The following is a 14,418-nucleotide window of genomic DNA, read 5'->3' as shown; positions in this document are numbered from 1 at the left end:
CAAAGCAAGGCATGCTGCCACTTATTTCTTCCTTGGGTGGCAGGGAGGTGCGTTTGTTTTACAATTTGTGCGGCCCTTATGGATGGTCAGCAAACACACCTGTAACTCCACCTCATTAAACACTAAGAGGAAACAACTGAGTACTACAGCAAATCACAGTTACACTGCTCGTCCCAAGTCCTCTGCATTATCGGATAATATATTTTTAATCGATTAAATTATTAATGGCAATTGATCAATAATAGTTACTCATTGATGTCTCTAGTAGGTCATTATGGGCTCCACAAAGAGGGAATATACGGTGCTGCTTGAAAGTTTGTGAAACTTTCAGAATTTGGTCTATTTCTGCATAAATATGACCTAAAATGTGATCAGATTTCCATTCAAGTCCTAAAACTAGATAAAGAGACATTGGTTAAATAAATGAGACAAAAACTTTACTTGTTTGTTTATTTATTGAGGAAAATGATCCAGTGTTACATATTTGTGTGTAGCAAAAGTATGTTAACCTCTAGGATTATCAGTTCATTTGAAGGGGAAATTAGAGTCAGGTGTTTCAAACAATGGGATGAAAATCAAGTGTAATTTAATTAAGAGAAATCTTGGTCTTCACTATCAAAGTCTGTCTTCACAACACATGTTTGTTGAAGTGTTTTATGGCTCAAACAAAGGATATTTCTGAGGACCTTAGAAGAAGAGTTGCTGATGCTTACCAAGCTGGAAAGGGCAAAAAAAAAACATTTCTGAAGAGTTTGGATTTCACCAGTCGATTTTCAGGCAGATCATGTCCAAATTGAAGACATTCAACACCATTATTACCCTCCCCAGAAATGGTCAAACAACAAAAATCACACCAAGAGCAGGCATGTAATACCCCGGGTGACCACAAGGGACCCCAGGGTAACATCTAGGACACTAAAGGACTCTTGTCCTGGCTACAGTCAATGTTCATGAGTCCACCATCAGGAGAACATTGAACATCAATGGTGTGCATGGCAGAGTTACAAGGAAAAAAGCCACTTTTCTCCAAAAAGAACCTTGCTGCCGTCTACAGTTCGCTCAAGACCACTTGGTCTTGGGGTTAGCTGGCAGCTACACATTTCTCCATTTCCTATTTATCTTTTCTATTTATCTGTTTAGTGTCGTCAGGCTAGACTAACCCATTGTTGCTAACTTTGGAGCTAAACCCTTCACTTTTCCAGCAGTTGGGGAAACAACAGACGTGACTTTTCATGGTCTTGACAAGCTGCAGCATTTATTAACTGACCAACAGTAGCAAAAACCTCCATTCCTCCTTCAGGTAGCCTTATATCTTGAACATACTAATTGGTGCACCTTCCCTTTTTCCACTCGATTCCACCTGCCACACTTCATATATTGTCTTTCTTGATCATATTTAGTACAATCTATGCTTGTATGCATAATATTCGCCTCAGCCAACTGGAAAAAAATATGTGTAGCCTATATATCAGTATTGACATCGGCAATTGGCCACAATGAGTTGGAAATATCAGCTTATTGGATATCGGCAAAAAATCCAATATCATGCATCCCTAGTGTTGGGTGTAGGTCACCCACGTTTTGGAAGCATTCAGGGCCCAATACACAATGAGTGTATATAGTGCAAGTGAAACACAAGCCATTACACGGCCCAGACAGCTGTATTGATTATAATAGCAATGTATAACGTTACCTTTCCTTATCGCTGTTGTTGTTTTTCTACCAAATCTTGCCTTGGTAAACCTTTAATATTGATGCCATGAACTAGCTTGCTAGGCTTATTAACCTTAACTATACTTATTAAGTTTCTTGTTAACACTGATCTTAGATCTATTTATTTTATTTTTTAATGCAAGCAGATTGCAGTTGGTGTGTGTACAGTATTCTTTTCAGTTTTATTAGGCTAACTACTTTTATTTCCATTGTTCATAACAGAAAGGTAGGTTTGTTTTATTGTCTGTACAGTTTTCATTTTTTTATAAATGTATTAAAGAGAATATTGGGTTGTTTAATCATGTTGGTTCAAAATACATATGCAAATCAGAACATGTTCCATGTCTGGATGTATTCTTTAAATTGATACCATCAGACCAGACATTTTCTGAAAAGCTGCATTCTTTATCATGTGTTTTTCATGAGATAATGATAAGGTTAAAGTCTTATTTGAAATAAGTTTGACTAAAATGACAAAAAATATTGGTTTTGGCTAGACTAGATTGACTGAAATGTTCAATATAATCTGATGGTTAAAAAAGACAGAAATGTTTTAATTGACTAAAACTATACTAAAATAGTTACAGATTTCTTTGACTAAGATAAGACTAAAATGCCCAAAATCAGGATGAGGTCGACTAAATATGAATAATACTAACAAGGACATTTGACAGAGGACTAAGACTAAGACTAAATAAAAAATAGCTGACAAAATTAACACTAGATATGGTCTATAGCAAAGCTTATTACCCAGGTATGCTACTCAGAATCTTCAGAATTACTGTTAATGGTTTAATTATAAAAAGTTAGAATTTTATAGACTGGTTACATGACTTTAATTTATAAGAGCAGCACAGGCACATCATTTCTTGTAACTTTACTTCAGTTGAAAAGAAACATTAATTTCACACATACAAATTTACACAACACATACACTATATACAACATACAAGTCAAAACAAATATTGCAAATACATCTGGCTTACATTCAAGCAAGCAAATCAGTACAGTAATAGTCCATACACAGACGTCATTCACACTTAGCAAGAAAATGCATCTTTACAAATCTGATTGGGGGACACTATTTGGTCTTACATTTCACACACACTGTACCTCATTTGTAGCAATGTAATATCCCATTAGAGTCCCATTAATTCCTGTAATACACATACACAATGTATCAGCAGCACTAGAGGAGAAGTGGGAGCTTGCAAAGATGAAGTGGTGAGGTGATGAATATGCATTGATACATCAATACAAACAGCGCTCTCGAAAGAACTAGTTACAACCAGGTGCAGAGACTGTTCATTTAAGTTTAGCCTCCCAGGAAGTTTCAGTAGATGCTCTTCAGTCATTGCCTTCAGTCTGAAGCTTTTCTCTTTTGGCTAGTTCAAAGACAAGAATAAATAATAATTATAATAATAATGATAATAATAATAATAATACATACTAATTACCCAACAACTGGAAATAGATACATTTTGCGCAAATATGTTTTATATTTTAGATTCCTCAAAGTAGCTACTGTTTGCCTCGATGACAGCTTTGCACACTATTGGCAATATCTTAACCTGCTTCATGAGGTAGTCACTTGGAGTGGTTTTCAATGAACAGGTGTGCTTTGTCAAAAGTTAATTGATGGAATTTCTTGCCTTCTTAATGCGTATGAGACTATCAGTTGTGTTGTGCCAAGGAAGTGTTATATGAAGTGTATAGCCACATTCGACTACTGTAATAATCTTTATTATGGCAAGAACCACTCAACTAAGTAAAGAGAAATGACAGTCCATCATTACTTTAAGACATGAAGGTGAATCAATCTTGAAAATTTCAAGAACTTTGAAAGTTTGTTCAAGCACAGTTGCAAAAACCATCAAACACTATGATGAAACTGGTTCTCATGAGGACCACCCTGGGAAAGGAAGACCAAGAGTTACATCTGCTGCAGAGAAGTTCATTAGATTTACCAGCCTCTGCAGGTTTTGTTGTCTGATACTAGGGAAGTGAAGAATATTTACTGTTCTAGCTATCAACTGACCACAAGACATATGCAGTTTATTTCCATTACTGTATTAAACATGAGCAGTGACTCTTTCATTTGTGTCATTCAGGTTCTGACTGAATCCAGTTCTGTGCCTCCTAAAGTGTCTGCAGCTCTGTCTGCTGCTGAGGAGTCTAGATGTTCTTTGGAGGACCTGCTGCAGAGAGAGCAACTTATCTCCAACGTGCTGCACCAGGTAGAGAGACCACCACGACAGCAGAGTAGATATTGTTTTGAATATCTAGCGGTGTGTGGTTACTCACTAATATTATAGTTGTTATGACCAATCCACATAGAAAGCGTTTGTAGAAGCATTTTGGACGTCTGTCACTCGCGTGTCTCACCCCTCCCACCAACCCCCCTCCCCACCCCTATGATTTCTAATACAAAACAAATAAAGCTGTTTAATGAACAATAAAATGCTGGGAATTAAGATTAATTTCTTTAATTAATTTTTCATTGAAATGGAGATGTTGTATTAGCTTATTTTAAGTGTTATTTCTATTTTTCTCCCCTTGCAGTACAGGGCAAAAGAAAACAAAAAATCACATTACACCCAACAGCTTCTTTCAGCATGATTTTAATATGTTACATACATGCATATTCACAAACACAGGAATTAAATGTCAACTTAATTTCTAATATTTAACCACACTACAGAATTCTGTGTAATTTCTGATAATTGATGAAGTTTATGTGAACATCTATTGGGACATCTGGGTGAGCCTCCATCCACCGGCGTCAGTTGTCAATAAAGCCACATTCAACTGCAAAATTAGTTTTAATATTCACGATTATACTGTATTGTACACAACTCAAAATTCTTAATATTATTTTTTGCAATATACTGCTGTTCCCCAGCATTACTACCACTGTGACTAAAAAAGGCCTTAAGAGCTCCCTCTCCTGAGTTGTAAGCATTGCAACTCTGTAACAGTTCCTCTATGTATAACAAAAGTCACAAAGGAATTTTCCCATACTGTTACTTTAAGGAAGAGATAAGCAAGCAATATTACAGGTTACATGTCTGACAAAGGCAGTCCCCTGACTAATGCCATTCTAGGAGATGTAATTATTCTTTAATTATTCCTTCTTCTAGCACCTACAGGGGGCCCAGCCTTGGATGGATAATCTTGGCCAGACGCTTAACCAAGTCAACACTATAGAGAGACATATGAAATACCTGCAGTGCCTTCAACACATAGAGGAACTCAGGTACTGTAAACAAGGTTAAGGATGGATGAAGTCACTGATTAGTAATCAAAGACAGATGGAGAGTGACATTTCAGAAATATGTGACCAGAGAAAGAGGTAACATAGATGTAAACAGATAACATACTAGCACAAGCTGAAATATTAATGATCCGAGGCATTAACTGTACCAATGATAAAACCATTGGTTCCAAATTTGGCTGGGCTGAGGTGTCCAATCTAGAATTACGATAAATGTTGAAATCAGAATAGATATGTGCTGACTATTACTACTACTTATTTTTAGAAAAAACAGAAGGTATTTAAGAAGGCATCCTGAGGCAAGTTATGGTACAGTACATAGTAGGTGGTTCTTTTAGTAGAATCCTGGCATTGAGAGAAAATGTGAATGTGCATTATGCACTCAATGTGTACAGCACTGCAGCAATCAAAAGGAATTGAAGATACTCTCTGAATTGCTTTCTAGTGAGCTTTTACTTGGACTGGTGCCAAGTTAGTTCTTGAAGTTGGTCTACAAATAAGCTTGTTTCTTGATTAAAGCTGAGCAAAATAAAGAATAAGGAATACATGTACAAATTAGATACACTTACTCACAAAGTTAAGTATCTAAACAATGGAGATTCATTATTGGTCTCAATATTCTTGTTACCATTTACCTACATGTGAAAATTTTACCCACGTCACCCCAACTCCTTTGGATATGCTGAGATTTAACATGACAAAGCAGTAATCGAAGCATTGATATAAGTGTTGTGTGCCTACAGCGCTGAAGTCCAGCAGTGTCTAATGACCAGCAGTGTCTGGGATGCCATAAAGGCAGTGGAGCGCATGGCTGTGCTAGACACCGGACTAAACCAGTCTGGATGTTCTCACCTCCAGGACTTCCTCCGAGAAACCCTTAATTTTTGGCACAAGATCATCAAAGACAGACTGGCCAGGTATACTTCCACCTAATCCCTGTACACAATGTTTGTTTATGTTCAGCAATGCAAAGATACTGTGCATACTCTATTACTGTGTTGTTCTCCTATGTTCACTGAATGAGCTTAATCCTCTTCAATTCTTTCATAGTGATTTTGAGAAAGTGTTGTCTCAACTTCATTGGCCGATCATCTCCCCTCCTACCCAGTCACTGACACCCACTGTCAATTCTCATGAGATCACCAGCCAGCTGGAACTGCTTGTCATACAGCTGCTGGCCCTGCAGACCTCGTATCCTTCAGTTTGGGCTTATTCCCATCTGTGTTCTGTACACGTGAATCATTTGTTTCAATGATCACCTTCATTGTCTCCAAACATACAACAATGACTCTGTCTCAAGTCAAGTCAGTTTTATTTATATAGCCCAAAATCACAAATTTGCATGAAGGGGTTTTACAAGGTCTTATCCTTAGTCCTCCGATTCAGGTAAGCAATCTCACCCAAAAACAACTTTAACAGGGAAATTAAGGAAGAAGCTGCAGGAAGAGCAAAACAGATAGGACCTGAGATGAAAACCTAGAAAGAGAACAGACGACACATGTACACGAGGCGAAGAAGAAAAAAGGTCCAGATCCAACATGTATGGTGCTGCAAAAACTGTTTATCTATAAAAAAAAAAAAACATGCTTTTTTTAATGAAATGTTAATAATTAATTGAGTATTGACGATGTGTTCTGTGATTGGTAAAGGAAGATGCATGAAATTTGCAACCCTAGTTCTGAGACTTCTACTCTTTCCACCAAAAAAACAACAACTTGCTGTGCACTGACACATTTAAATGAGCCTCACAAGTGTTTGTGTATCTGCTCCCACCTGTGCACTGTGCACTAGCATCAAAATACCACACAGGCAGGTAAAGAGAATTTCAAGGTCAGGAAAATGCCAAACTGGTGGAGTTATGCCTTCATGACAATAGTGCCTTCTGTATTGTGTGGATTTAGTAGTTTCATAGGATTTCATTCGGCTGTTGGTTTAACAACATTCTCCCCTCACAGAAGAACATGAAGACCTTCAAATACACAAATCAAATCAACACTGCAGCTTTCTCCTGGTTCCAAGAACAGTTTTGACAGTTTGTCTGATAATAGATGTAATAAAATAAGATGGAATGAAAAGACTTTGCCCTCATGTTTTTGAATGAGGATTTGACATAGTAACATCTTACGACTTTTAAGATCTTATCATCTTACACATATTGATGACATACAAGTGTATGTCATCAAGACTGATGACAGTAGAATGACAAGACAATGACATGAAACAGGTCCTCAGCAGGATTCAAACTGAGGACGTTGTGGGTTCCTAACACCCCAGATATGCTAGCGTTTGGTTTCTTTAACGTCTCTTGCTAGTGATGACCTCATATCTCAGAGGGCGTTGGCCTCCAGTCAAGGTGGACCGTCTACCCAGCCTGTTTCTTCAGTCACACCCTCAACCCAAGCTCCTCCACTCTGTCTGCCCATCCAGATCATGCTGCTGCCGCTCAGCAGGAGGTTCAGATACCACTTCTATGGGAATCGACAGACCAACTCCCTCAGCAAGGTCTCTCACACACAAAACAAACATCACATATGTACTTGTGCAAACACACATCATTGGAAACAAATGAAGCCACCGCAGGTTACTGTATGTGTGTAATCCTAGCAAGGTTAGATACATAAACACATGCAGTATAATTCATACATACATTGTAATGATAATCAAAATATAATTACTACTGGAGTTCCATAGCAAACATATGATAGCAGTAAGTCATTTGTTTGCTAGGGAACTCCAGTAGCCCTTAGTGCAAAAATCTGGACCCCGTAGTCCCCGTAGGATAGTCAGTGAGTGTTTATAACACATTTAATGCCTACCATACACTAGAAGACTTTAAAAAGACATTCAAAAGACTAAAGTTTGATACCCTCTCACATCGAAAGACAATGTGTCATAAGTCACTGAGTTTTTAGTCACAGACTAAGATTTTGCAAAAACTGGAGATCTTGCGGGGTCACTATTTGTAAGACTACAACTACATTCCATTCGGGATTATTTCCCATCCTGCTCCTGGTGAAAATTTACGAGAAGAGAAACTGTTGAACAATGAAGTAGAAACAGAAGCTGCTTTTGGCCACAGCTGCCCTTGTGTGTGCAGCAGTTTGTTCTGAAAAACCAGCCAAAAGAAAATGGAAATTAATTAATTAATTAATTCAGTTATAACTGAACAACTGTGAAGAGAAACACTACATGCTGTTCCTGCTATTAACTATTTTTCATTTAACAACTTTTTTTGTTATATTTTTACAAATGAAAATATATTTGGGTTAATGTTTCTTATATCAGCAATCACATTTTAAAAGGTGTCATCCTGTACTGTACTGTATTTTTACAAGTTTAAGCTGCTGGATGTTGAAGTATTTCTGTTTGGAAACCCTGCAAATTGCATGAAATACAGTAGAAACAGCAGCAGCCTGGATAATTATACAAAGGCAGAAAGTCACAGGCTTAACTCCTCCAACTGGCCTGAAATCATGTTTGAAATACCAGTAAGTACACTGCAAACACAGCAGCTGACAGAAAGAGGAGGTCAAATGATACAGAGAAATATTAGTTTTTTCTGGATGAATAAATGTTATGTTAGCTATAGCCTCATAGTTGAAGGGCAATGAGGAGTCATCAGGAGTCATTAATAACACCATCAAGCACATCATGTTAGGAAAGTAGTTTAAAAAACCACGTACAAAGGGCAACCATTTACTGCATACTACCGTTAGAAATGGCAAACAAACATTATTAGGCTGTCAAACCGATAACTTACAGTAGTCAACGTCAGACATACTTATCATACTTTAGCAGTTACCTAGTGTTTCTGTAGTGTAAGACTAAAAATATACATATTACCAGTTTGAATTAAACCAAAGCTCCTGCACTCTCCGGGGAAAATATTACACCAAACTACCTTTAAGAAATATAACATTAAAAATTCCTTACATGTCCGCAAAAGCACATAACTCTAGAGACACAAGATAAAAGGTGTCATATGTTGACAGCCTTCTTGTCAATTCAGCATCAATACAATCCATAAAGATGAACTGTATTTCCATACAAACTTTACATTTTCACTTTTTTTCACCTCAACTTCCTCCCAGCCTCCGTTGGTTAGCTGCACTGTTTTAGTGGGAGAAGACGGTGGGAATGAGAGGCGAACTGTTTTAAGAATTAAATTTCTCATTAAAATACATGCTGGTTGGTGATGATGGGAGTGCGCCACAACTCTAGCAAAACTCTCATGATTATATTCCGACATTCAGAATTTGTCTGCAAAAGTGAAATTGTTTGAAAAGTCGTTAGGTGTAAGGCCGGCATAAAAAAATGCACAATGTGAAATCTCAACATATGCTAGCCCTCTCAATATACTCACTATGTGCATACCTGTCAACGTTGGTCAACGTTCCTCTCTCGGCTACAGAGATCTAATCACCAGGTGCCTTTACTACCTGCCCTGCTGTAATCTCAGAGCAAAAAAAGATTAAATTAACTAGTTCAACAAAGGAAGGTAAAGATGATCAGTTGGTTAAAACCCTGACTGAAAGTAACATGGCCTGGTGGATAGAGCACCCCTGCATTATGAAGATGAAAAGAAAAAGAGGACATCAATTCAGAACTTGCATGAAAGTTTATCAACAAAATGAAGAGTAAACAGATGGTTGATGTGTTCTTTATGGTTTCTTGGGTGCACTTATGTTTAACCAACTTAGCTTGCTGGTTAACATAATTTTCCCTCCATGACAATTTTACTGTAAATGGAGTCCACCCTACACACCTTGCAAAACACATGGTTGTTTCCTAACACACTTTTTGTCAGGAATGGGCAAATAGTCTTCCAAGTATTTAAATATTTACACAGATATTTTGTTGTTTTGTTTTTGTTTTTGTTTTTGTTTTTGTTTTGTTTTTGTTTTGTTTTTTTGCTGGCGTCTCACCTATTTTGTTACCCATTTTTCGCGCTGTTTGCTGACTAAATTACTGTCCTGACCAAGCAGGTGGCTCCGGGTCTGAAAAGTTAGGCCAATGTGGAAGTGCCGGGAATCTGCATTCTCTCTAATGGCCAGCAGGGGGTGACTTCACTGGCTCCAAAGTCTGTTTGTATAGAAGTAGAGAAAATGACCCTAATTTGCACCTGATTTGTTGTTTTTGTTGATTTGTCAACAGCCGCTTTACCTCTGATTGTTTTCTTTCTTTTCTCTTCTGATAGCCAGATTTTACTTTGTTAAAGTGACATGATCCACTCCAGCTTCACCTGAACTCCTCAGCATTAGCACTATTACAGTGTCTGAAGACCTGTTTGGAACTTTTTTAGTCCACCCTACTGCAGGGTGGACTAAATCATGTGCATCTTTCAGAGGGTTGAGGGCCCCTCAGATACTCTTATAATGTTTCAGATAAAAGAAATAGTCTGTCAAACTATTTATTAGCCATTGCCAATATCTTAAATATAATGCCAACATTGTGAAATTTCCAAATTGCAGATAAAATCTTTTGAGGGCCCTCCCCATGTCTGGTTCCACTATTCCCCTTACTATGGCACCATTACTTAGCACCTCAGTGGTAAAGCAGAGAATGTGTATTATTAATAATAATCAAGTTTATGTAAAAAATAGCCTATTTGTCCCATTGCTTCATTATTGTGATGTTGTAACTGGATAAAATTATTTTCCTGTCTCACAGAACAATTACATACCTTTTTAGATGCTTTTGCAACTGCTCTTGCAACCCCCACTCCCCTCTTGGACTTGGTCATGTTTTGTATTTGTAACCCAGCTAAATTTAATCTAAATTTACCAATCAGTCTTCAAGAACAAGAACTTTCCATTTGTGGACCTTGGTCAGATACAAACCATCTATAATCAATGATTCAAGTCATTGTCAAAGAACTCTTTGAGTCTTTAGAACCTCAGACTCATCCTCTATATGTGCATTTTCAGCCAGAGTGGTACCTCACACAGGTTCTGATGTGGATGGGGAACAGCTCGACCTTCATGGAGGAGAAGATCCAACCTATCCTGGACCGAGCTGGGGTCACCATTAGTGCCAGGGTATGCTGTTACATAATGCTCTACTGCTACTCTTCTACAAAGGCTCTACTTGAGTGATTTGATTTCCTGTGGTTAAGTATAGTCCAAACAGGTATTTTATTCAATCTGACTCAATCTGATTTAATTCAGACCCAGGATACAGTGCTCAAGTTTTTCATACTGAAAAGAACATGGAATAACTCAAAATCCCTGCACTCTTGACATTGTGTTGACACTGTTTTAATTAGAATATTTTTATGACATCTTGTGATGTCAAGAATCAACAAATAAAACTGGTAAATACATGAACAATACAAAGGTTTTTTGGTTTTTTGCCAGCTTGGTACACTAATTATTGTATTTGTATGTGCTTGTAGGTGGAGCTGTGTCGAGGCCTGTTGTCTCTTGTCCAGGAAAAGGTGGCCAACGATGCTTCTAAGCTGCTGTATGATGATGCACTCTTCTGTCACTTGGTGGAGGAAGTACTGCAGTTTGAAAAGGAGTTGCGAAGTAACCAGTCATACCCAGCAATGCTGCCTGGACTGCTTCACCTCTTGCTTGAGGACACAACCCTTCAGAAGTGGCTCACTGTGGAAAAGAAGAGTAAGTTAGGACATACAACAGTACTTAGCTGCAATATCCTAACCAGTCTTCCCTTTTTTGCATCAGTATTGTTTGGTCAACTACAACTTATGTTTGTATTAAAATGAACCCTTGACAATTTTAATACACCTCTCCCAACTCATTGACAATGAAGGTGTTCTCTACTCCTACAGTCATGAAACCTTTTGGAACATAAGCATATAGGCTAGTTTTATCATCTGGTAGCTGAAAGGCAGTGGCGTGGCAAACATGACAATGCAGTTATGATAATCTGTGTTTAAGATGACAAATAGATAAGAGTTTGCTCTTTTCAGTGGCTAGCTTTCCTTCTGGGTCCACTGGAAAACAACACATGGAAATGCATATTATTGGATTTGATTTAGGGAGTGTTCATTATTTATTAGAGGGAGGTGGGTGGCTGGGGTGTGACTTCAATTTTTTTTTTTTTTTTTAACTTGACCCTCCGTAGAGCCACAAATATTTTTCCTTGAGCCTCCCTGAGTGACTGGGGAAAAATGCATGACCCTCCCTCATCCCGTAAATAACCATGTTTTATTATATTCACACCAAAGGTAGATAGTAATGGAGAAAATAAAAAGCAAAGGCTGACCTTTTCCAACCATTATGTTTAATAGTGAACCGTTTCTCTTAAACTTCTTAAGCCCTCTTACCCCTCTTCCCTTGTCAGAAAAAAACAAACTACCAGCCTAACTTACTGTGTCCTGTCCGATAGTACTGCAAAAGTTACCTATGACAATTCCAGCTCTGAAACAAAAACAAGACGCTTACTTAGTCTGGCCAATGCAATGAGGTAACAGCACGGAGGGACTGAGAGTTATCACCAACACAAACGACTAATTTCTTAAGCAAAATGCAAATCCTTACAAAGAATCACATCATCAGACAAATTGTGTGCACTTAAGCAGAATATGGGTGCATGACAGCACTCCTCCTACCACACAAAACCAACAAAATCTAATAAGCGTATACATCACACACATCACACACACACACACACACACACACACACATCATAGGGCACACACAGTCAACATTAGCAATGTGTGCATATTAATGATAATTAGTGGGTGTTGTCTAGCACCACATAGTGCACACAGGAAGTGACATTTAACTTGTTGGTGCAACGTCCAATAAGAGCTCGGTCCTGAACATGTCCTCATGCCCACAATAAAAGCCCTTCAACTGCGGCGCACCCCAACATATGTGAAGGTGCGAGGGCCCAATCATTGCTGGTTGCAGCTTTAATTGTAATTGTATTACATTATTGCACTTACCAAGCAGACAAAAATGTATCACTCTCCATGGAGCACAGTGACTGATTTAGTTTGTGTCACGGTTAAAGTGGATCTTAACAGTGTCCTAAAGTCTCAGTGAAAAGACTGATCAAACGTACAAAATGCTGTGGGACTAGTGTGAGTTTTCCTTGGATGTTTTGATTCTTTTCACTGTGAAACTGGCTTACCATTGAGATCTACAACATGTTACACCCAATTATTAATTATAGAAAAGTAAGAAAAATCTCAGTATAAAGCAAAGAATCTCTATCAGTCTGTATCTCTGACTGTAAAAAAATATGGACGTAGTCACTGTGACGTCACCCATTGGTTTGTGAACTGCCGTTTTGAAGCCTCGAGTGTAGCGATTTGACCATCACCATCTTGGATTTGATAGTCTCAGAAAAACTGAACATCTGACTCATTGGTGAGTCTTTAATTACAACCAAACACTGAACAATACTTTTTTTAGGTGACCAAAATGTTACCATTAAAGCCCCTGTAAAGGCAAATCCATGATTGGCTATTAATTATGTAATTTGGGATCTAATGTGCATATAGTTAACACCTAAAAAGTATGAGAACATAGCCTTTGACATAGCCTATGTAATTCTTTAGAAAGTATCTATCCCTTCCCTTGTTACTGGGTTACAGTTAGGTGGGGCTAAGCAAGGGAATTTATTACATAATAATTACATGCCCAATCATATTTAGGAGAAAGATGATTGACGTGGCCATCCGGCCAAGCTGACTTCACAACACTGACGTCTCCCCCGTGAGAAAACAATGCATTGCACTTTTCTTTGCTTTTAGCTAGATTGAGAATTCAAATTAGCCTGACATGGTTTGAAAGTTACTGTGTTAAGCTAACTAGCAGACTTGGGCACACCATCTAAATCTGTATTAATCACAGAGTGGATTTCATGCAAGCGAATGAAGGATGCTAAAACACTTAGCTTCGTAGTCTGGGAGGTATGGTTCAATAAAAACAGATATGTGTGGTCTATTCTAGTCTGCTAGTTAGCCGAGTAGTCAAGACCACTGAGGGGTGTACTACCAAGCGAGATTAGTGGGTTAGCGAGGTATGTTGAGCATAAAGCCAGGGTTTTCAATGTCACGAAGGTGGCTTTCTTTTAACCTGGCTAGATCACCATGGTAACTTATACTTCAAACTTAACCTGGCCTTGAGCAGGTTATGTTCTGAGTTTCGGCTTAAATCGGCAATAAAAAGTGCTGCCCTTTCACTAACCACCTGATTTGCTGCCAAGTCTGTTTAACACTGCTGGTACTGCAGCTATTAGAGCACCGATTAGAAAATTGATTTGTCTTTTATCATTATCAAATTGTATTTCAAATAAATAAATAAAAAAACTAATGAGGAAATACTAAAATGAAGGAATACAAAAAAAAGATTAATCTATTGGTATTTATCACAGAAAATATTCAATCTATAATATCAATTTCACTTTGATTTGGCCAGAATCTTAAGTGATTTCCACTTATCCTTTTACCTAGT

General features: G+C 37.9%; 1 protein-coding gene across 1 annotated transcript in view; it reads left to right on the top strand.

Annotated features, from left to right (window-relative positions):
* The window catches only part of rint1 (RAD50 interactor 1), a 52,280-nt gene that overhangs the window by 8,514 nt on the left and 29,348 nt on the right, over positions 1-14,418 (top strand). Inside the window, exons 2-8 of the mRNA XM_067581424.1 lie at positions 3,825-3,950; positions 4,854-4,969; positions 5,731-5,904; positions 6,038-6,178; positions 7,300-7,489; positions 10,915-11,025; positions 11,382-11,607. Coding sequence (XP_067437525.1) covers positions 3,825-3,950; positions 4,854-4,969; positions 5,731-5,904; positions 6,038-6,178; positions 7,300-7,489; positions 10,915-11,025; positions 11,382-11,607 — 1,084 coding nt within the window. The remainder of the gene's footprint in view (positions 1-3,824; positions 3,951-4,853; positions 4,970-5,730; positions 5,905-6,037; positions 6,179-7,299; positions 7,490-10,914; positions 11,026-11,381; positions 11,608-14,418) is intronic.

This window comes from Thunnus thynnus, chromosome 23 (assembly GCF_963924715.1).
Source record: "Thunnus thynnus chromosome 23, fThuThy2.1, whole genome shotgun sequence".
Taxonomy (NCBI): domain Eukaryota; kingdom Metazoa; phylum Chordata; class Actinopteri; order Scombriformes; family Scombridae; genus Thunnus; species Thunnus thynnus.
Note: the sequence above shows the minus strand (reverse complement) of the source record. Positions and strands in the feature narration are given on the sequence as shown.